Raw genomic sequence first — 24,001 nt, 5'->3', positions numbered from 1 at the left:
TCGGGCATCGTGCAGGGCCTCCTTATCCATGCTGTGGCGTTGTTTTGGAGATACTCGCTGTTGCAAATTGCATGTCTCGTCCGCGCGAGAGCAGGGTTTCCCCTTGAATGTGTTGACGATAATTTTAACAACTGACTTGAACTAATGACGTCTCCACCGGCGCCGCAGTTAGGCACTGGCCTCGATCTGAGGGGAATTGGTCCGGAAGTGGGCAAATCCTTTGACATGCACGTCTAATCATGCCACAACCCTGAGCAATTTCGTCGCTGTTGGTGTCCACTTTGCCACACTTGCGCTCTGGGCGATGGGACAAGTGCAGCGGCATTTACGCCCGACACAGTTGTGGCTGCCGAACTTCTCGCAAACGCTGCGGATATTATTGCTGCTCGAAGGAGCTAATTCTGACAGTGTGAACAGACTATGTTGACAATATCTCTCAAAGCAGTCACAACACCAAAAAGGAGACAGTCGCCCCCGACAAAATGTATTGGAGACATGCGAAAACCGCCCCCACGCCATTACTCGCAGCACCGGTTTGTGCTGGGGCAGCTCGTTTATGAAGTTTGAATGTACACCTGTGGTGTGAGCAGACGCACTCGGGGTTGCATTGATGAATTCCGTGAACTCTATGCCGCCATGCAAACGGAACACCCTGTGTGCCGGATTACCTGCTCCGGCGCATTACCATTCTACAACCCACTAACGCGAAGAAGCTGAGTGTGATCGATCTCTTTCATTCCACACTGGAGCTTCGCATCGCATTGAGCGCTGCTGCATGAGCGTAGACCTCACAAGCGGCCTCCGGCAATCTCGGAACAGCACGACGAAAAGCAGCGGCGCTGCCTGCTCTAACTCACCTCGAGCATCCGTTCGCGTCTCCGTACATCTTATCCGCTCCAACACATCGTTTCAGTCGTTGCCCATGAGCAAGACGTGCAGCGTCAATCACCGCAGTGTCTGTCACAATACTATGCTATAAGCGCCACAATCTCGAAAGTTGCCCAGGGGTGATGCCTCGAAATCTGGTACGACTGGCTCGTCAGCGATGTCGCAAGAAGCGAGCAAAGGTATATCCCCAAAACACTCCGCTCGCACTCAAACGGCGTACTCCTGTCTTTTCGATGTATCCTGAACATCAGAATGACCTTAAGTGCAGTGCGATGGCAATTTGCGTTATCAAGGGTGTACGGATGCCGATGAAGCCTGTCTGTACGATCGGGAACGACGGGAATCGAAGCGAATTACGAGCTGAAATACAGCAATTGAAGAAGAACACCGATGACAATCAACGAATCATCCATGTCTTAGTATCAGGAGAACTCAACCAGGAATACCAATCCTCGGGGCAGCGGGCACTAATAGGCGATAAATCAGAAGGGGTCGTTGATATCCTCAGTCGTGCGTGGTTGGTGTATATGACCAAAGCGGCGACTTCTCCCATGAGACGGCCGTCAAATGTCTGCTAACCGAGTTGAGAGGCCTGCTGGGTACAATACAAGGCCAAACCGTACAGTGAATGGGACGCAAGACAGATGCCGGCAGTCCCTGAAAGGTGCCATGTAGCCAAACGGTGAAGCTCGGCTTGGCAGGGGCCGTTGAGCTTCCGCCCCCAATTTTCTGTCTTCGGGGGGTTGACCTTCCCAACTCGGAATGCAGATCCCCCTGGATACCTCTCTGCAGTCGCTCCGGGGGGCGGCTTGGCAGCCAAAGTCCGGCAAGCAGGTGTGATACCTGGATTAGAGTGAGCACGCCGCAATTCATCGCATTTCGCCACCACCTCCACCATGGTTGGACCTCCAGAGAGATCCTGCATCGCCGCACCCCGCAAGCATCATGCCACAGCGGGCGGAACGTGACCTCAGACACAGTCGCGCTCAGCCCTCGTTGTGGGTGCTGGACCGGAAAGAAGAGAAAATACTTCTGGCGTCACGCCTCGGACGCTCGAGACCACCACCTCTCAGCCCCAGCGGAGCCCCCCTTCCGGTCCCCTCCTGCGGCTGAATACCCCATGTGCGGTGGCCCCTCCAGTCCTGGAGGCGCATGGCAGCACACGCCCTGGAACCTGCTCGCTGCGTGGAGAGGACGAGGCGAACGCTGCCTAGATGACTCCCTTGCCGCTCCGCTTCTCTATGTACTCATCGCCTTTGGGTTCGCCATGAGCGAGATTCTCGACTATTCGCCCGAGCCGACGCTGGTCGTGTCGCCGTCGTACCGCGTGGAGAGGGCTTCGGCCGGCTTGCTCAGGGCGTGGCGCTGCTCTCGGGAGCAGATTGTCGGCGAGGACCTCGTTGACGCTCTTTACCGCGGGTCGCCGACGGAGCGATTCGACCGTATACCCATCGCGTTCGCCATCGAAACCGCCGTCTCGACTCGCAACCTTCGCCTCTGCCATGCAGCGTATACCGACCCGAATGGCGTCCCCTGGACCGCGCGCATCACCCCGATCCACAGAGACAACTGCCTGCTCTGCCTTATCTTCGAGTAGGAGAAATCTGAGGTGCACATTACCATTACTGACGGCGGTATCCGTCAGAGCTGGCTGCCCATCGATGAGGCGTCGCGCATCCTCGTCGAGGCCGTCAAGGACTATGCCATCTTCATGCTCGACACGCGCGGTAACATCATGACTTGGAATATTGGGGCGAAGCTGAACACGGGCTACACGAAGGATGAAATTATCGGCAAGCACTTCTCCATCTTCTATGACGAGGAGGACCTCAAGTCCCATAAACCCGAGCGAGAACTCGAGAACTGCCTGCGCGAGGGCCACGTCGAGGAAGAAGGCTGGCGGTACCGCAAAGACGGCAGCCGCTTCTGGGCCAACGTCATCATCACGGTCGTCTACCGGAACGGTATCCACGTAGGCTTCGGCAAAGTCACCCGCAACCTCACAGAGCGCAAAGAGGCCGAGATGCGGCTCATCGCCGCCTACGAGGAGAGCACCAAGTTGAAAAACGACTTCCTCGCCAACATCAGTCACGAGATCCGGACACCTATGCACGGCATGCTCTCTGCCTGCTCGCTTCTTCTACATAGCGACCTGACCGAGGAGCAGCTCGAGACGGCCAACATCATTGAAGAGTCGGGGCGCGTTCTCTTGCAGGTCATCAACGACATTCTCGACTACTCCAAGCTTGCGGCTGGGAGCTTCTCCATCACAAACGAAAAATTCGAAGTAGCGCGAGTGGTAACGTCGGTCGTGCGCAGCTTCCAAACGACGGTACAACCAGGCGTATCCCTCAAGACGGATCTAGCCACGGACCTGCCAAAGTGGGCGGAAGGGGACGCCTTGCGCTGTCGCCAGATTCTCGAAAACATTGTCGGCAACGCTGGCAAGTTCACCGAACGGGGTTACATCATTGTGCGCGTGTCTCTACAAGCACAAGATACCACGACACACACCATCATGACCGAGGTCGTCGACACGGGACAGGGCGTTCGCGGCGAATCGGAACTGAAACTTTTCCAACCCTTTACGCAACTCGACGCTACACATCAGAAGCGTCGCCAGGGAACAGGTCTTGGCTTGTCCATCTCCAAGTCCCTTGTTCAACTGATGGGCGGGGGTATTGGATACAAACCCAATCCCGAGCAGCCCGGAAGTATCTTTTGGTTCACCGTAAAGTTAGATCGAGTCGATGGGCCGCAACAGACTAGCACTGAGCCCGAAGGAGAGTTATTGCGACAGCAAATACCGCAAGGAAATAATCTCGCGGCACCATTATCGCGTTTGCTAAGAATCGCCTCACAGACACGACTCCTTGCCGCCGAAGACAACATCATCAACCAAAAGGTCTTGGTCGGGATGCTGCACGCCTTCGGCTTCCAACACATCACCGTCGTCTCGAATGGTGCTGAAGCCGTCTCGACGCTTGCTAATTCTCCCGATGCCTTCGACTTGTGTCTCATGGACATCAGCATGCCAGTGATGAATGGCTACGAGGCGACGGTGCAGATACGCAACAGCGGCTCGCGCATACCTATCATCGCCTTGACTGCCTACGCGCTCAGGGGGGACATGGAACGTTGCTTAGAGAAGGGCATCAACGATTACCTGGCCAAACCGGTCAATCGACAATTGCTCATGCAGAAGCTGCTCAAGTGGCTTCCTACACCCTGCGACGGCGATGTGGGGTTGCCAACACAGAAGCCCCTGAATGGCGTCCTCCGACATACGCGGTCTGCCTCGGAGCGCCAGAGTATTTGAATAGCACCGTGGCGTCGGGAATGGAGAGTTTGGTCTGAGGTATACCCTGGGTCTGATTGCATTGGCGCACGGCGTCTTATACCCGTAGCTTCCTGGATATGGTCCACGGAGAAACATCGTTGCAATGAGTGCATTAGGCGTTTGTGCTTCGTACCGTCACGGGACGTAGGAATACCCGCATACAATATTTGTACAGGGACAGATACACGGGAACGAACAAATCCGGTTGCGCGACATGTGGGAAGCGGTGGCAAACTTGTGTCCCCGCTACACGTAACGATTCGTTATCATGTGCGTCGCCTCATCTGGCACATGAGCTTCCAACCAGATCTGTGCAGGGCCCATGCTCAGCCCAGACAAAGGCTCTCGTCAAACACCATCCATCACCTGCCGAGATGGAGCACGCCGTATTCCTCCGTCCCTCCTCCCATTTACCACGGTATCATACCGAACTGGCCCGTTGCGAGGTCGAGAACCTGTTTATTTGCCCGCGTCATCATGGTCAGATCATAGGGTCGATCTGCCTCTGAGAGGTTTAATGCCAAACACAGTTCCCCTGGCTCCTGTGTTGAAGGTGTCTCCATCGTCAGCGTCCAAAACCATTGACCCACTCACCGTCAGTGAACCCATCCACGCTTGAGCACCAACACCCACCGCAAGTCATGTTGGTGAGCAGTGCGCCGGCAAATGCTGACTCCCAGGTGACGCTTCCGGTCAACGACCAACCGCAGCCGCCCCAGCGGTTACCGCAGCCGCCGCAGTCGAAGCTCACGCCTGTGGCTTCACCCGCCAGCCTTGAGTCTCGGGTATCGTTACAGGAGACTGCGTCGCTGCGTGACTTCCTGCGCAGGATTGACGCCGGCACCGCAGACGGACCAGCGGATCGCGCGGCTCCTCGCCCTCGCGACTCAAAAGTTCGTCGCTGACGTCGCCACCGATGTTGTTCCTGCACAACCGCATCCGCAGCGCGAGCAATGCCGGCAACTCCATGAGCTTACTTGGCACCGCCGCACGGTTATCCGTTCACGGGCACCAGGCCGGCGCTCAGCCGGCAGAGCACCCACGGGCATGCAGAGGCCAGGCTACGGCGGCGGCAATCAGGTCGGCACCCAGAACAGGCCGGTGCTCACTATGGAAGACGTGGGTATGGTAATCGGCGAGTACCGCGTCAACGTCAAAAGGGGGGAAGTTTTACCGGTAAAACAATATTGCCTTGATCATAGGAGAGATTAGCGCTGGATAGTCACGCGTCATATCGCTACTGCTGTCGCAGGACGCGTTTGCAGCGCCTCATGACGATACCCAGGACCGTATCTAAGAAACCGCAACTAAAAGCTATTGTTGTTCGGGGCGAGGAAACGCAGCAGGTTCATCCCCAAGCAGACAACCACCCGCGTCAATGGTCCGCTCCATCATCGCCCCGTACCTCCGCGCCCGAATCACAATGGGGCCAATTTTCGCGATCGCTGTCGGTTCTACTCAGGCAGTTGGTGCATCACCGCCACGGCACCGACGCTCCACCGCTTGCAAACCGCTTGCGGCTTTCGTCGCGAGCAAGTTGCCGATGTCTTCCTTGCGGACTGCAGCCCTTTGTGCTTTGAACGGCGCACTGTCGTGCATCTACAGCTAGCTCTTCAAGATAATTCTCATCAATTAGCACGATGCCAGCTGTGATCCCTGTGTAGCCTATTGTCTGAAACCCCTTCATTGCATCATTTGTGTTGCTGGGCATCGCCGGCATCCTCATCTCGGCGGGTAAGCGCAAGCTCCGCGTATATGGCTGCAGTCAATCCCACATGAGACGTTCGTCGTTTACTCAGGCAGGTCCGTCTCGATGGAGAAGGCCGCCGGCTATGGTTATGTGATGCACCGCAATGGGCTTACCTTGACGAGTGGCAGCGGTCGCCTAGGACCAGCCGAGGTCTTCGACGCCGAAGCCAAGGGTGCCCTTGAAGGCTTGCGTGCTGTCTGAGCCTCCCTAGCCCACGACACATCTTTGTGTGCCTCGATAATCTCGCGGTCGCAACTTGCCTGAGAGGCATGCCCGCGGACTCGTCTCAGGAAGTGTTCCTCGAGTTCCAGGCTCTAGCCAGCGAGCAGGCGGACGCCTTAGCGAAGGCGGCCACCTCCTTGCCCGGACCTGCGTAATGATTGCTACCCTCACATCAACGGCTCAACGATGCTCTTTCGTCGGAGCCTCGCACGCGTCCGCAAGTTGTAGAATTGCAAGCGACCTCGCGTCGCTGCCGTCGCCAATCCTTCGTGGTGAGCCTGGGAAGAGTTTTCTCTCAGGTTCTGCTGGGCAGCCAGAGTAGAGCAGAGCCAGCCTAACCCTCACAGTTCTTGCGTCCGTCGACAGCTAACTCAAGACGCCAACACATTTCGCGCAAGCTGTCGGGATAACGTCCTTATTCCAGATCTCAGCCCCAGCGACTACTTGCCCGTGTCACACAGCCTTTATTTCCCAGCGATCCATCAGTGTAGTCAATTCTGCCACCGTAAGCTTGGAGTACACGGTCAGTGCACCACGACTCACACTTCCCAAGCTGCACCTCCGCTCATTTTAGGGTTCCAAGGTACCCTGACGTCGCAATGCAAGGCTGTTGATGATACATATGCGCACGAACACATCTCCCTCTACCCCTCGGGGGTTGCGACAGCACTTCTGGCACCCTCGCCGGCAGTTCTGCCATCTCTGGACGATCGTGGTTCCATTCTACTGAACGAACAAACGGACCGACTAGTCACTAGCGATGTCGACGCTATAGCCGTCGGTACGAATACGCTCTCTTGTCCTGTCGACGACCTGTCAACCGGCGGCTTTCCGTGCATCGGCGACGTGCAGTGTTGTGCCTCGGAATCCAACTTCGACCAGCAACCCGTTGTGCCGCATGAAGGCACCGACACTGCACATGTTCATACAACCCCTATCCGGGAGGCCAAGCCCACAAGCAGCTCTGTTCATGGACGGGATCCGAGACGAGGCGACAATACAGAGCATCATGACGAGGGGAAGCGGCTCAGAGGTCGGCCGCAGATCCATACAAAGGATCAGACAGCTACTGAGCGCCGACGAACACAGATAAGGATTGCGCAACGAGCGTACCGTCAGCGCAAAGATGCAATCATTTCAAGGCTGGAGAAAAAGGTTGACGAACTCAAAATGGTCCATGAGAAAACGAGGGACGGCGTGATGGAATTTGTCCAGCTGCTTAACGCAGAGGGCGTATTTGATGCTTCAACTGATACCTCTCGTCGGCTCAAAACCTCCACCAATGAACTACTGCGGATGCTCCCTGTAAGCGAATAGTAGGTTGCAAGGCACTCTAACACTTACTGAGCTATGTCGTCGAGGGACAGAGCCCGTCGGCGGGAAGTTTCGTCGACACAGGTTCAGAACAAACAGTGTCGCAATGCGCAGACTATTGAACGCTTGGTACGCACTATCCGTCAGCGTATGCCGACAGGATGTCTAAATTCCTGCGTATTCCTGCAGTCAGTTCTCGCCTGAAAGCTTTGCCGGAGCACAAGAGACCAACCAAAGCAATATGGGCCAAATCGAGTCAATCGATGGACTGATTGGAGTCAGCGGTCGGCCAAGACTAGAGGGACGTGAATGTAGAATGCTTCGATAACGGCAGCCGGGGAGTGACACTTGGCATACGAACCAAAATAAAATTTCTGGTGCCACTGGGTCCGCCAGGATCGATACAGAGACTTCCAGTTTCGAGTTGTCTGCCAAAGCACACACACTGGCAGTGAAAGCAGTGCCGCATGCACCAAGGTGCGCGCTGTGTTTCAATGTAACAGCCAGGAATGTTATTCGCAGATGAAAGAGAGAGAAGCAAGCTCAATGTGACAGACGGGTCGACACTACGGCTCGTTGGAGATATTCGAAGCGGTATCAGTAATGTTTTCGCTTGTCCTTGAGATGGGGCCGTATAGCAGTAGGACAACGTGCCTGTGCATTTGATTCATGGATAACAGATGTATGGAGTTTTTATCTTCGCATTTCCCTTTTCTATATCGCCGCCATGAACCAGTCATCCATATGACACTCACCATCCGAGCTGCAGCTTCTAGATCGCGGGTGTCTGTTTTCTGGATATCCTCCACAGTACATCCAGGCGAGCGTTTGCAACGGTATATGACCGACCTTGCGGGAAGACTTCGATCCGACCCATTCAGTTCTCCATATTACGAACGCAGCCGGTGAGATGAACTAGCAAGTTACAGTATTTGCACATAACAGACACATTTCAGGAAAGAGGACATACGTCAGGAAAGTGGACACACATAAGGGTTGTGTTTGAGAGTAGTCGAAGTTTCAATGCGGCCATATCGAAACGCAACAGATGGCTGTTGTGGAGGCACAAAGGCTACTGTCCGGACGCTTTGCTCCGGCAGTAGGGGTACCTGGGAACATGTCAAGCGCTAGTCTCCAGCCTCTCCACATATGATGGGGCGCGCGTTGCGCGTCAATTTCGCCCGTTGTCAATGCGTTTGGGACGACCACCCAACATCTCGCCTTTGCGTCATCCCATCCCCAGACGTTCAACCTCAACGTGCTGCAATCGAGATCGCGCCCGCTTTAACTCAGCACCTTGCAGCACATGCTCCCTGGGTGACAGCTCGTTGGTTTGACGACACTCTGCGACCCGCCAGGTCAGGTTCTTTTTCCGCCGGTTGTTAATGCTTTTGAGCGTGTTATATATGACGTTTCTCCCAGTGGTACATGACGGGCAGCGTCGTGTTTAGAGCTCCCCGACTCACAGGGCACTTACATTAGTCGGTATGAACTCGACACTACTGGCACCAAGTGATCCTTTGGACGTACCTCCCCATGGCAGCGACAAGTCAATTTCATTTAACCAACTTGGCTGCCAATGGAATGGCGGGTCGCCGGATAATGGCTCGATGATGAAGGAGCAGGACAGCTTGCCGTTGTCCACGGACGTGTTCGGTGGCAACGACTACTTGACATGTCTAGACGGGCCCATGGCTGACCTAGACGCCGGCAGGAATGCTATGGACGAGCGCAGCAACAATGGGACACAATTTTCCGATCTGTTCCGCACCCAGATGGACACCAGTCCTATGGATCGCTCATCGCCCAGTAGCAATAGCAGTGTCCTGGCGCAAAACGGGGCTATCGACGCCACCCGGCCCTCTGAGCCGCTCTCACCGGAGACCAAGCCGACCACAATCAACAAGCGTGGGCGCTCAAGAAAGACCCAGCCGGCCGCCGTCGCCACGGCAGTATCCCAATCAGATGCAGGCACCAAGTCCAGGCGCCGACCCGGCACCAGGGGCGACGCCGAGGCTTCTGGTGCAGAGCACGCGAAGACGCTACGCGTCCGCGAAAAAAATCGTATCGCCGCCTACAAGTGCCGCTCGCGGAGGCGGCAAGAGGAGGACAAGCTCAAGGCCAAGCACGAGATTCTCGAACAGGAGCATCGAAGGCTATTGGAGGCGCTGTCGGACCAGATGGCAGAGACGTGTCTTCTCAAGAACATGCTCATGGCACATGGCAGCTGTGACTGCCGATTAATCCAGGACTATCTGAAGGAGTCGGCGTCGGACTGGGTGGCCAGAAAGTTGAAAGCGTCAGCCGGGGCCAGTACTTCTTAATGTTCAATAGGCGGGCTACGGAGTTGAAACTATCATGAGATTGCTCCACGGCGAGGTGTTTCGGGGCTTACACGATAAGCTACAGCATGCGTAATTGCTTCCAGTCGGACTCGTCACGCCAACGGCACACCTGAACTCTACCCCGTCGAGCGTTCCGGCCTTGCACTACCGCAATCTACGTTGTCTGGGCTGTTAAACCATGTTCGAGCCAACCCTTGCTATCACCTGTACACTTCGCATGCCATGGTGTGCCATTCCCATAGGCACCTCGCTGGTGACGGTATCCGAGCCGGTCCTGATTTACTTTGTGTCAATCATGTTGACTAGTGAACAAATCCACAGCCACGGCAAGAATGCGGCAAGCCCCCAGCATATGCCCACTGCAGAGGAGGACACAGGAAAACGGAAGCAGCTCCCTGACGCTCTTGGAGACTCTGTTGCACGCAGTACTGAGGCGCTTCGGACGAGGCATCTGCCGCGGCTGAATATAGCTGACACTCGCCGCATTCCTCGAGGCCGCATTCACAATTGGCGTCCATCGCGTCGCTATCCCGCTCGCTGCTTTCGTTTACTTCGTCGATGTGTGAAGATCCGCGCCGAAGTCTTCCGGGTATACTTCGCGGTTCTCATCGATAGTGAGCGCAGTCGAACAGTGGTAACACGCAGCGAGCTCCCCCACGGGGCAGGCGCGAACCCAGTCGGGGGACGGGTCCGCAGCCGCTTAATGCCCAAAGTGGGACGCAACAATGCTTCTGGGTTCAGCACAATCGGGACTTCGAGGAGTCGGGGAACTGCCTTGTGATTTGTTCTGAATGAGATGCTGGCGAGACTGCGGGGCGTCCGAAATGATTGCCGTTGGCGCCTGAGGCACCCACTATCTGCCGCTACCCTGCACCAATTGACAGGAATTGGGCAGGCCTTCGGCACCTTCCTTTGTCATCATACTTTCTTGGCATGCAATTGTTAAGAAAGTAGCGTATTTTACAGCAAATTGACTAACAACTGCACCACCAACACCTCGAGCCGCGCGCTGCGCTGGCTCTGGCAGCGGCCATGGCAACTGCCATGGGCTCGCATGCCGGCTCAGATCCCTTCGATCTGGACAATCATATCCCCCTAACTCTCGCCGACCGGGCCCGTGCCGCCCAGCTCCGAAATAGTTCTCCGGTTGTGGACCGGCCGATCGGTGTCTCGCCGGCGCCCCGGCGACCGGCCCGGACGCCATCTTCGCCTTTACTCCGACTCTCCCACTCTGCTGCTACGGAAGGGGCACAGCCCGCATACGCGTCGTACAGGCCTTCGCTGGAACCCATTCTGGAGCCCGTCTCCATCGTCGAAGGCGCCAACAGGGTCGCCCAAGAGCAAACGGATGCCTATAACGCCAAATTAGCAGTCTTCCACGCATTCTGCGAATCATTTGACCAGGCCGCGAAGCAATTCACGTCCGGGATTGAGCACACCTTCGCGAACCAATTCGCCACCAGCTTCCTCGACTTTTGGCGCCAGTCTCTCTCCATACTGCCCCCCGCGACGGCGCCGACGTACAGCAGCGTCGTCGCTGGGCGCAGCCCTCGCCAGCCCCCTGGGGTCCACGCCACTCCCATTGCTGAGGCCCCGCTGCCCGCACCACAACAAACAGCCGACATACGTCTCCAGGGACGACCAATCCCCGCCCCACCGAAAGAGGACCTCCGGGTCTTCGTACGACTCGACGCCGAAGCACCGGCGAGGAACTGCGAATCGTACGCGATCCGGACCCACATCGCCGCGAAAGCCGGCATCGACCTCCACCAAATTCCGGCAGCCTTTCCCGTAAACTCGGGCTGGGCTATTCGCACCGCGGACGCTACCACCAGAGATCTCATCGTTCAGCGCCAGTCCGAATGGGCGGAAGACCTGGGCGCGAAATCCGTCGAAGTCAGCAAGAAATGGTACACCTACGTCGTATCCAGTTGCCCTCGCAGACTCACCGACCTGCAGGGCAATGAAGCCGACTACGACACAGCAGTCAAGGACGAAATTGCCTGCCAAACCGGGCTGACACCCGTCAGCATTCGCCCGAGCAGACACGACTCAAATGACCTTCCAAACAAGACGCTCATAGTGTCTTTCCTCGAGCCCACCCAGAAACCCTGGAGGCTATTTGGCTCCAGCAGACTGGCCCGATACATTGACAAACCGACCGTGCCCAGCCAATGCGACAAATGTTGGGATTTCCACGCCCGACATAGCTGTGACCGCCGACCGACATGCAAGCGATGCGGAAAGGCCGGACACGACGACTCCTCTTGCGTAGCGCCGGAGCAGTGCGGCAACTGCCTCGGACCGCATGCCGCAGATTTTCTGAAATGCCCGGCACGTCCCATACGATCCCATGGCGCTTTCCGCCGATTGACCAAGGAAGAGAAAACCCGCGTCCGAGAAATGGGTGCCCAGCTATCGGCCCAGCTAAGGCAAGGCAAGGCTCAGGCGAACGCGCTCTCGCGCTCTCCCAACCGGACGGAGGATCGCCTCAGACCGTGAACCCCTCACCCAGACCGGCGCCATTGAGCGCTCCTGAGACGAACGACCGCGCTAGCCCTTCTGCTTCTGGTAGCACGCCCGGTAGCACGCCCGGTAGCACGCCCGGCAGCACGCCCGGCAGCATGCCCGGCAGCTCGCCCCCCAGCGCTCCCCAGCCCAACGACAGCCAAATCGAGCCTGAAGCCAACACTTCAAGAGCTGGGAGCGAGACCTCGACTCTCAGCCCAACCATGACTATAACCCCACCATACATCATCGTGGATACGACTCCTCGGCCAGCGAGCGGGCCTGCCTCTCCTTCTAAGAAGCGACGCATCGACCCCATCGCGCATGACCCATGACGAGGCATACCCGTGCTCCACAAAACGGCAAGAAGAATCTGCGAATCTTCCAAGCGAACGTGGGAAAGATCCCACCAGCACACGACTGCGCCCTCGCCCTTGCAGACTCTGAGCAATACGACGTTGTCCTGCTGCAAGAGCCATGGACAGAGGCTAAATATGGCTGCTGTCTCACCAAAACTCACCCAGCATATGATACCTTTTCCCCAGTCGATAGCTGGACCAATAATACTACCCGCCCAAGAGTCATGACATACGTCCGGCGACGCCCCGGCCTAACGGCCGACCAACGACGTCCCGCGACAACTCGTGACATTCTCTGGCTCACCATCAACAATACGACGATAGTCAACTGCTACCGACAGCCTGATTTCGACGGGGCTCTCGACATACTCCTCGCCTGGAGCCCGCCGAGCAGGTGCTTGGTCGCGGGAGACTTCAACGCTAAACACTACAGCTGGCAGACCGGTCGTCTCGATGGCCGGGGCGACGACATCGCTCACTGGGCATCAGAGTCTCGTCTCAGCCTGCTCAACCCGACCGACGTGCCTACAAACCCGCATGGAAATACCATAGACCTTGCCTTCTCGAATGTACCACTGTCCGAGGCAGTCGTGGAGGACCATCTGGCCACTAGTTCCGACCACTTCACGCTCAGCATAGCGCTCCCGGAGGTGGGCGTAGCGCCAATACCACCCGGAAAAGTCCGCGTCACGACGGAAGACGAGATCAAGCGGTTCGTAGATCTCGTCCAGTATGGGTCAGTGGATATCCCAGCCCCGACGACAACCACCGACGACCTTGATGCTCTTGCATCCGCCCTGGTGCGCCTCCTCCAAGCGGCGGCGAAGGTGGCCGGTCGCCCCGTTCGAAAGCAAGGGCGCAGCGCCCCATGGTGGACCGAGGAATGCCGCCTGGCCGCAGCGGAATACCGCGCGATCAGAAGAGTCTATCCCCTTGGATTTTGTCGGGATGTTCAGCTCGCCAAGAAGGACTTCCAGAGGGTTGTCCGCCAAGCTAAACGGCTATACTGGCGCAATCTCATCGACAGCTTCAACGACAGTTCATCTGTGTTTAAAGCCGTCCGATGGTTGAAGTCGCCAGGTGCCTTCCAACCACCACCCCTCGAGGTGGATGGCGTGGTACACGAAACGCAGCTCGACAAAGCCAATGCCCTCCGACGAGCCACGCTGGAAAGGCGAACCTCAGAAGACGACATTGCCGACCCGTGGGTCCCAGTCGCCCCGACTAAAGCGATACCATTCTCCCAGGATCTATCACTGGCCGAGGTGCAGGACGCGACCATCCGCACGGGAAACACATCCCCCGGCTCCGACAACATCACTGTCAATATGCTCAAAGCCGCCTGGCATATCATCGGCGAACATGTCCGTCGCCTCTACGAGGGCTGCCTCCGACTAGGCCACCATCCGCAACCATTCAGGGAGGCGGAAGTGGTCATGATAGCGAAGCCGGGTCGTCGGAATTTGTCGACACCGCGCGCCTGGCGACCAATCTCGCTGCTCTCCTGCCTAGGCAAGGGTCTTGAGAGGCTCATCGCACGCCGTCTAGCGTGGGCGTCCATCCACTATGGTGTGCTCCATCCGCAACAAGCTGGAGCCCTACCGAAGAGATCCGCTGTCGACCTCGTGGCTGCTCTCGTGCACGACATCGAAGAAGCATTCGCGCGCGGACTGGTCGCCACACTGGTGACAATGGACATTCAGGGGGCTTTTGATACCGTCCTCCGCAACAGACTGATCCTCCGTCTGCGCCAGCAGGGATGGCCCGATCACCTCGCACGATGGGCTGGCTCGTTCATGTCAGACCGCTCAGCGTGCGTGCGATATCAGGACATTACCACACCCAGTTCCCCACTGCAGTGCGGGCTGCCGCAGGGTTCACCCGTCTCGCCCATCCTCTTCTTGCTCTATACAGAGCCGATCTATCGCCTGGGCAATCCGAAGGGTCGATTCGGCTATGCCGACGACACCGGTATCCTATGCGTAGGAAACTCGCTAGAGATGACGGCCAACAGGGCGTCGCGCCATGTCAGCGAGCTCGTAACATGGGGCGCCGCCAACGGAGTAAGCTTCGACCCTGCAAAAACCGAGGTCATGCACTTCTGCCGAACCAAACCCAGGGTGTCGCCGCCTATCTTCCACGAGGGCGTGAGACGCCCGGAAAAGGCGATGCGCTGGCTAGGTATCTGGCTTGACAGCACCCTGACGTTTAAGACCCATGTCGAGAAATGGACTGCCAAGGCGCAGGCCGTGGCGCACCATCTCCGCGGACTTGCAAACACCAAACACGGCCCCCTCCCAAGCGCTATACAAAGAGCCGTCCGAGCCTGTGTCGAGCCAGTGCTGCTCCACGGCGCCGAGGCCTGGTACCCTGGATTGAGCAGCCCTCGCTGGAGCCAGCCCAGGAAAGAGGGCTCCTCTAGAATCCAGCAGCTGCTGCGGAAGATGAACAAGTCGCTTCACAACTCTATGCGTGCCGTCCTGCCAGTCTGGAGGACGACGCCTGTCGCCGCACTGCATCGTGAGAGTGGCATCCCGCCGATCGCCCAGTTGCTCGAAACTCGCCGGATGCGCTTCGCAGCCCGCCTTAAGCGTGTGGATGAGGCACACCCGCTGGCAAAACGCACACTGCAGCCGAAGCCGCCGACCATCCATAGGTCAATCAAGCTGAAGTACCAGATGCCTCGCGAGGCTTTCCGGACTAGACTCAGACGCAGCGATCAGCTGCTACCTCGTAGCAAACGACCACTGCTCCTCCCCCGCCGCTTCGACGACCACGCGACGCCCCTACAGACCGCGTTCAAAGACGAGTCTGCAAAAGAATTCCTGGAATGGCTCCGGTCTATCCCTCGTGAGACGCTCATCGTCTACTCAGACGGATCCCTCTCCACGGAGAAGGCCGCTGGGTACGGTTATGTGATTCATCGCAATGGACTCACCTTGACGAGTGGCAACGGTCGCCTTGGCCCAGCCGAGGTTTTCGATGCAGAAGCCAAGGGTGCCCTCGAGGGGTTGCGTGCTGCACTGAACCTCCCTAGCCCACGACGCATCTTTGTGTGCCTCGATAATCTCGCCGTCGCAAACTGCCTGAGAGGCACGCCCGCGAACTCTTCTCAGGAAGCCTTCCTCGAGTTTCAGGCTCTGGCCACGACGCATGGCGCCACAGAGGTCCGCTGGATCCCCGGCCACACCAACATTGCAGGCAACGAGCAGGCGGACGCCTTGGCGAAGGCGGCCACCTCCTTGCCCGAACCCGCAGACGCTCTCCCAACACTCGCTCATTTGCGCAGGATTGCCCGGCAGCAGTCCAGAGACGCTTTTGAAGCCTGGTGGGACGCCTCTGCACCCGACCAGTACAAGCCACTGCATCTCAAGCCTACTACCGGCTGCCCGCCAGAGATAGAGCTCCCACGACCACTGCTCCACCACCTGCTTGCGGCAAGGTCCCGTCACGGAGACTTTGCCGACTACCACGTGAGATTCAACCACGACGATGCGCGGCTATTATGCTCGTGTGGCCGACGAAAAGAACCAAGTCATCTCTTCTATTGCCGAAAGATCCTGCCGCGACATCGGATGAGGCTGGCACCCTCACCAATTGCGGCAGTCAATCGTGCAATAGGCAGAGACTTCGACAAGTTCGTCCAGCTGGCGAAGGCAAGCTCGTTCTTCGAATGGGCGTGTCCTCGCCACTAGGCGGATGGTGTCCTCTCTTTCTCTTTCTCTTTCTTTTGTTGCTTCTCACAACTGCGACCCGTCCAGGCGGAGGGTGTGCAACCACCCTTTGCCCGCCCGGGTCAATTGAGGCTGTTCTCGCAGCCTCCGACGACGGCCTCTCTCGAGGCCAGTAGAACACGGCACTTGGATGCCGCGCTTGGACGACCCGCTGACGGGCACCGAGCACGAATTGGAGCGCCTCTGAGCCGATGAAATGCTGGATGGTGGTTTGTTTACTTTTCGCGAGGGGGAGGAGAGGGGATGCGAGGAGGTAATCTCTGAGAGACCCACTAGATCCTGTATCGATAACGTAGGACAGACCCACTAGCCCAGCACGTCCTGTGCCCAAAAGGGACCTGAGCGGCCTCACGGCCGCTGGACGGAAAATACACTAACTAACTAACTAAGTCTCTTTCCTGGGGGTTGCGTCACGGCCTCTGCCTTCACCGGAAAGCTCTTCTTCACCTTCTGCCATATCTTTTCAGCTGCTGAGAATAGGATGCTGAACAATTGGAGAACCTGGCCTTCAACCAGGCCTGTCATGGGGTCAAGCGACGAGGTTGGCTTATAAGCGTGTGACGATTCTACCTCTGGGGCTTGAAGTGTCACGTACCAAGCGAACCAGATTGTCAATCAGGTAGCGTTGATGTTGCAAGAACGAGCCTCAGGTGTCAAGGCCAACAACCGGGTATGGCTTCAGGCTGCACAGGTGCAGCCTGCAGGCACGACGCCGTTGCCTACAGTGAGTCATGTCTACGGCCTCAATGGCACAGGTATAAGAACAGCAGCTTCATGCCAGTATCAGATAGAAATTAAGCATTCCTTTGCCCACGGTTTTCCTACCTAAGTGTGTGACAGTTGAGGCACTATAGGGACTTCCCTCCGGGCGAAATAAATCCATGCCATGCCATGCCGTAACCATCTAATGAATGCTGTGCACCGTTATCCTAGATTCCAAGGGCCGCATGCACACAACACCTAACTCCTGTCCTTGCACAGGTAATCTGGTCTGATCCCCACTGATTCATGGCGCTTTCATTGCCAAGTATTTGTCCTGCCCTGTCCTCCCTTTGGATTTCACCTCAGCTTTCAAGGCATCCATGATAAGCTGTGCCAAGTCACCTATGCATCCGGAGTTGAGGATTTCCAAGGTACTGAATTCGAGTCCTCCAAAGTCCCGCCGGATCCAATTACGTATCTCGATGGATGCCAGCGAATCAATGCCAAGTGACATTAGGGATACGCCAACGTCAATTTCCTCGAGTGGACGCTGCATGAGCGTGTAAATCCTAATACCTACCTCCTGGACTATCCGTTCCAGTGAAGCCGGATCATCGACCAGTTCAGGCTGCTCTTTGAATGAGGCAAGGAAGTCCCGGAGTTTGTCCAGCCCATTCTCTGCTTCGGTCTCGCTGACACTGCGCGACGACACCTGGGCATGATAAACTGCCATACGGGCATCCTTTCCTCCAATGACGCGACCAGGGTTCGACACCGGTGTAGCGCACTGCAAGCCGATGGTAAGTTGGTATTCCGAGTCGCGAGAATGCCGGGGAAGTAGAGCCCAGTTCAAAGCTTCCAGAAGTTCCCGGATACTCAAAAAGGAGTTGCCAGCTGCACGTAGAGCATGGGCCTTTCGTCTGTTCTCCGTGAGATAACCAATATCTTCTATCGGACCGAGGTGTAGAATCGTGGCCGGTAGGCCTAGCGCTCGGCGGTACTGGAATAATGCCGTGAGATACGTGTTACCGGCGGCGTAGTTTGCCTGGCCAGGTAGGCCAAATGATCCGCTAATGGAGCCAGTTGCGAAGAATATAGCGAGGTCCTTAGGCGCTGCCAAATGTAGATTCCAGGTTCCTTGTACCTTGGGCTTTACCGCGGTTTCCCAGTCAAGCACATCCATGTCGCCAAAGTCCTTGTCACACAGCACCATAGACAGCTGTAACACTCCTCGGATGGGCCTGTCTTGTGCATGGGAGGCCATCGCGCGTGCAACATCGTCCATATCCGTGACGCTACCTTTGGTTACCAGGACCGTGCACCCTTGACACCGAAGTTCGCGGAAAAATGCCTGGTCACTGGTCGTGTCTCCAGCCGAGCGCGAAAAGAACTGAAGATGGCGGGCACCTCTCTCGACCATCCAAGTCGCGACCGCACGACCTAAACCGCCTAGCCCGCCGACGAGCAGGTAAGTAGCGAACGGATTGAAAGCTGCGTGTGGCGGTCTCGGGGTTGAAGGAAGGTTGGAACCGTTCTCGGGTATGGTAACGACAATCTTGCCGAGATGTGCTCCTTTTTGCATGTAGCGGAAGGCGGATTCAACGTCCGCAGCTGTGAAAACTTTACGTGGCTCTATTGGCTTTATGACGCCGGAGCTTAGCATGTTCACTGTCCGCTTCAGTAGTCTGCAGAGGAAACTTCAGCTGGTGGTCCCTATCCCAAAACTCGAGAGCTTGCTTGGGTTGGAGAGTCGGAAGACATACCGGTTGCACATATCCGAATCAAATTTGGCGAGGTCGATACCTATGAAGCTGCGGTTTGCTTCAAAGAGGTCCATGTCCAACTGGGCTTTTCCGAGGAAATCTCTCTTGCCAATCTCGAGCATCTTCCCAAACGGAGCTACGCACAGCCAGGATGCGTGTAATAACTCGCCCGAGAGACTGTTGAGGACGAGGTCAACACCACGGCCACCAGTAGCCGCTCGAATGTCGGCGAGGAACGAGGTGTCTCGGGAGTTGAAGATGTGGTGGCGGGGTAGGTCGAATTCTTCCATCAGAAATTTCACTTTATCATTGCTCCCAACAGTTGCATAAATCTGTGCCGTACAATGGTTAGCACAAGTTATAATGACAGAAAATCAGATCCTGAATCAGGGCTTGCGACCGATGTGCTTCTTACCTCCAAATCTCCAACACTTCGACAAATATTTAGAGCAGCAAGGCCGATGCCGCCACACGCGGAGTGTATCAGGATCGACTGACCCGGCCGCAGGTCCCCAATGTCCAGAAGACTGTGGGTGACTGTCGCGTAGACGCAAGGCATCGTAGCCGCTTGCTCCCATGACACCGAGACTGGGATTTTCACGCATCGCTTCGCTGGAATCGTCAACTGGGGAAAAGCAGTTGTTTGCCAAAAACATGACACGGTCGCCGGTTTTAAAGTCGTCGACCCCGTTGCCCACTTCAGTAACAACTCCAGAGCCCTCCAGCCCAATACCAGCGTCCCGCGCCTCCAAAACGCCTATGCAGAGTAACACATCCTACATTCAGTCAGCTCACATCTGTGCACACTATTTTTCCTCTCCACATGGGGGGACATATGGCGCGATATCCCCGCGGGGGGTGTGCGGGGGAGGGCTGAGATATGAGATTGAAAAGGGGCGACCTACTTTAAAATTCAATCCGGCACATTGCGTCTTCACTACTACCTCACCGTGGCCTGGACCCCTTGTCGGGCATGCTACCCATCTGAGCGTCTGCAGCAAGCCGATGCGCCCAGCCTCAAGGGTCAAAGCTTTCGGTTTATGTATTCTCTTGACCAACTCTTGCTCCAGATTTACTGGGTAATATCTGGCGACATTGATCACTCCACTTTTGAGTACGAACTCATGATCCTCATACCCTGTAGGTGCTACAACCTCCGCAGATATGGAATGGACGTGCTGATCGTATGCGAGCTTGTCCAGAATATTCGCTACAGACCGGAAACTGATTTCGTCGATGCGGTCCATCTCCAATGTACTGATGCGCAACTGCTGTTCGGCGCGTAAGGTACGCATCAGACCCAATGATAGTCCGAATGCAGGGTTGCTTGAATCATTAATACCCTCCTGCGCTGCGGGTGTGAGCCAAAGCATTCTAGTCCCACCTAGCCCGGCGATAAGCCCTTGAAAGGCAGCAAGCTTTGATTCAGAGAGGGTCTCGAAGTAGGGTGTCTCGAGCTCGACGGCCGAAACGTAAAAGTCCACGTCTTTGGGACTGTTTTCCCGGCACCGTTCCACGTCTTGCAAGACAATATCAAAGCCGGCTTCTGCGAGGATGGAGAGCATTTTCGTCATGCTAGCGCGCTTCTCGTCACCTGATCGATGGAGCACTTTGAGACGACGACAAAACGTGTTCGGGCCGTACCCCATGAGGAGACTCGGATCAGAGACTGACTGTTGCGCAGTTTCTACCCGCCGAGAAACCATAAAAGCGTTTACGTGATAAGGTTGTGGCATGTCGTATTCAGCTGCATCGACCCCAGAGAATCCGGCATCTCTCAAGACAACGTTCCATTGGTCTGGCGGTAGATATGGCTCGTTGACTCTACCGTCGGGAACCCCGAGCCACCATCCAGGCATGATGCCCATAATGCTGCATGTCAAGCCACTGTAAGTATTCAATCCAGGCAATCCGAAAGCACGACCAGAGACAGAATTACAAAGACATGGCACTTACAAATTGATCGTCCTAATTTTTGGGCACAGTTCCAGAAGAAACAGTTGGCCATGCTGTGTGAGGAGCTTTCGGACATTGGATAAGGTCTCTTTCAGCGACGGAGTTGCGTGCAAAACGTCGCCAGCTACAACCAAGTCAAAGGATGACGCCTCAAAACCTTGCTGAACTGGGTCTTCAGTAATATCAAGGGTTCGAAACTCAATATTAGAGTGGCCACTGAATCGCTCGCGAGCCGCAGTAAAGAAGCTCGCGGAGATGTCGGTGTAGGTGTATCTGGAGTACAGTCGTGCTTCATCGCTGTTTGCTAAGCCGCCGAGTACGTACTCAGTTGTAACGGGCTGGGCCCGTGTGGGTCTCGGCTCCGCTCTCGACCGGACCCACACCGGCTCCGGAGCTCCGCTCAAAAGCTCGTGTTTCTTTCTGCAACTTTCTCTTCTTTTCTTTTCTTCTTTCCTTTCTCCTTAGCTTTAGGATACTCGTTGCAGTCGCTCAGCTAGTTGTCAATACACTGAGTTGAGACCGTTACATTATGGGAGCAGTCCTTGGCTTACCATGGTACGGTGTCGTATCAGATTGATACTGTCAATGCCGGTTTCTTGCCGGCTACTTGCTCTGGACCGCTTTTCGCGAACATGCGATTGGCATTGAGCTCGGATGTAACTATTTCTGGTAGACAGGGGACAGCACAACCTGCCCGTCAACGCCTTTACGGACGTTAAAGGCCTTCCACCCTGCCTTTGGGAGATCAATGCTCATATCTTGTGACAGATACTTCATGAAGACTCCATGCGTGACGACTATAACTGCCCTTTGCGTTTCAGGTTTCGCCATCTCCTGTTGCAAGGAGACAACAATGTTCCATAATTTCTCGCGACAAACTTTAGCCCTTGAGGCGACACTGGTCTCGTCGGCTGCATAAAAGCCGCTTTTGACAAACCAACTGTCTTCGAACGCGCTGAAGTCCAGTTGAGGAAAGGCTTGCTCCAACGTAGCCCGATCAGATCCGGTATCGCATGGTAAATCGCTGCTTTCTTGCAAGTCGAGATCGATGATCACCGTTCCGGTGCCATCAATATGGCGGTTGCCAATGCCGTCCGGAGCGATAATGTGTGAAAATCCAGCTAGGGTAGTTTGCAAAGCGCGTCTAAGTGGTGAAGACAGCACGATGGCAACTGATCCGAGATCTGGAAAGATTTTCCCCAGAGATGATGCCTGGGCAATGCCGAGAGACGTCAGGGGCGGGTCGCGTTGCGAAAAGTCCTTGGACACGTTGTGTTCCGCCTCAGCGTGGCGAATGAGGTAAATGACTGGGTCCATCAAGCGTCGGCCACTCCAGGCGCATAAACGTTCAAACTGTGGTACTACGAGGAGTGGTGTATTGCTGCTTCCGATCTGCGATTCTTAAGTAGGGTCGACGCTACTGTTGCGTCAGTGGCCACCGCAATGACGCCATTTGCACTAGAGTCTCGCAGCGGTCCCTGCCGAAGCCAGCGCCGTTACTTTCGGGACAATATTCGTCCTCGTTTCAACTGCACCGAAATCGAGGTGTGTCTGGTTTCAATGGCACTCATGTTCCGTCAACAATTGATGGCCATTAATTCTTTTTCATTGCTCACTCTCTGCACCCGGTAGACACTGGTGACTGATGATGATGACATGACGACACATTGGAGATGTAAGTCTTTCCGGGTGTGAGAAATAGAGACAGGCACTGTCCCGTTTCCAGGCTCTTACCGTGTGATACTTCCATCAACACACCTTCTCGCGAAGCCGTCCTCTGACAGCTTCAGGCACCACGAGACTCAAGCGCACGTTGGTAAAGCATGATTGTTCCCGACATGTTCTTCTCAATCTACCGCACATAGAACCCGTCGCCCGTATCCTTGCCGTTATTGACAACGCCAGTGACAAACGGGCCGCGCAAACAGCCGACACTGTTTCGCCGCTGTTTTTCAGGACCTCCTGGGTTGGGTAACACAATGCTGCCAGCCAAACTTTAGCTGATCCTGCCCGCACTACTCTCTTTCTTTCCTTTCTCCTTGGCTTTAGGATACTCGTGCAGTCGCTCAGCTAGTTGTCAAATGGTGGGACAATACGTCTCTTGGGCTGGCTGTTAGCCTCATTAGACAGCCGTGCTGGAATCGCCTGCGCGATATTTTTAGGCCTGCCGCGGAGAGATGTGGCAATTTTGGGGTCCAACATCCGTTGATATGGATCTCTAGGCTGGTTGTATTGCGCTGTTATCGAGATCTTCGTGCCGCTGACGCGTCCCTGATGCCCAAGGGCTTACCGACAGGCGGGCCGTGGCAAACATGGAGTATCTTGGCAGGACCGGCGGTATTCCATCTACATTGCTGTCCGTTCGGAAAGGATGGAGCGAGTTGGCATTGAGCACTGACCCTGACTGCTGTTGGGCACCCGGGGAGGATCCGAAGTCCTTTGGTGTCGAAACTCCAACGGTAGGATTCAAGCCCAATGGGTTTATGACAAGCGAGTTTTGCCTTGTCAGTGACTTGCGAAAACTTCTTCGATACTGTGAGGCAAGCTTGGGCTTTGAAAACGTTTCTCGATGGTCGAACGAGATGTTACCGCCATATTGCTCTTGGATTCGTCTAAATGGCCTTTGCTTTTCATTTGGCCCCGGTACTCTCACGATCCACATTGGAGATCGGAGTTTGTCTGTTATGGAGTGGGAAAAGGAGGATATAACAGAGGGAGGTAACTTCTCCGTATCACTTTTGCGTCGCTTGCAATAGAGCAGAACCAACAGAGCTAACACAGCGATCCCGGCTAAAACATCCGTCAGTCAGATACTGTCGCAGAACTGTGCTACTTACTGATTGCCCCGGCTACTATTCCCGCCTTCACGCCGCTCGGTAGAATTCCCACGCCGCCATGGTTCATGTTTTCTGCGTCTTGGATGACTGTTGCCGTTGTTGCGGTTGGAGATGCGACACCAGTAGATCCACTTCCTCCGGGGGGTCCCCTGAAGACGACTTGTGTCGTCGTGTTCATTGTGGGCGGTTTGTGCGACAATACAACTCCTGAGGTACTGATTACAGATAGAAAAGTAGTGGTAGACTGCCTTTCGTATGAGTACGAAGTCGTCGTCTCCAGCTC

The 24,001-nt window shown here is 55.8% G+C and overlaps 2 protein-coding genes across 2 annotated transcripts; both read left to right on the top strand.

The window, feature by feature from the left end:
* Positions 1-2,155: 2,155 nt before the first annotated feature.
* PLICBS_004093 (uncharacterized protein) lies at positions 2,156-4,207 on the top strand (the record flags this gene model as incomplete). The annotated part of the gene is made up of 2 exons (XM_065600398.1): positions 2,156-2,481; positions 2,536-4,207. The coding sequence occupies 2 exons, from the start codon at positions 2,156-2,158 to the stop codon at positions 4,205-4,207; spliced, it is 1,998 nt and encodes a 665-aa protein (XP_065456470.1).
* A 4,920-nt stretch (positions 4,208-9,127) lies between these two features.
* PLICBS_004092 (uncharacterized protein) lies at positions 9,128-9,838 on the top strand (the record flags this gene model as incomplete). The annotated part of the gene is made up of 1 exon (XM_065600397.1): positions 9,128-9,838. One exon carries the CDS (start codon positions 9,128-9,130, stop codon positions 9,836-9,838), a length of 711 nt encoding a protein of 236 aa, XP_065456469.1.
* Positions 9,839-24,001: the final 14,163 nt, after the last annotated feature.

Source organism: Purpureocillium lilacinum, assembly GCF_023168085.1.
Source record: "Purpureocillium lilacinum CBS 284.36 DNA, scaffold_3, whole genome shotgun sequence".
Lineage (NCBI taxonomy): Eukaryota > Fungi > Ascomycota > Sordariomycetes > Hypocreales > Ophiocordycipitaceae > Purpureocillium > Purpureocillium lilacinum.
Note: the sequence above shows the minus strand (reverse complement) of the source record. Positions and strands in the feature narration are given on the sequence as shown.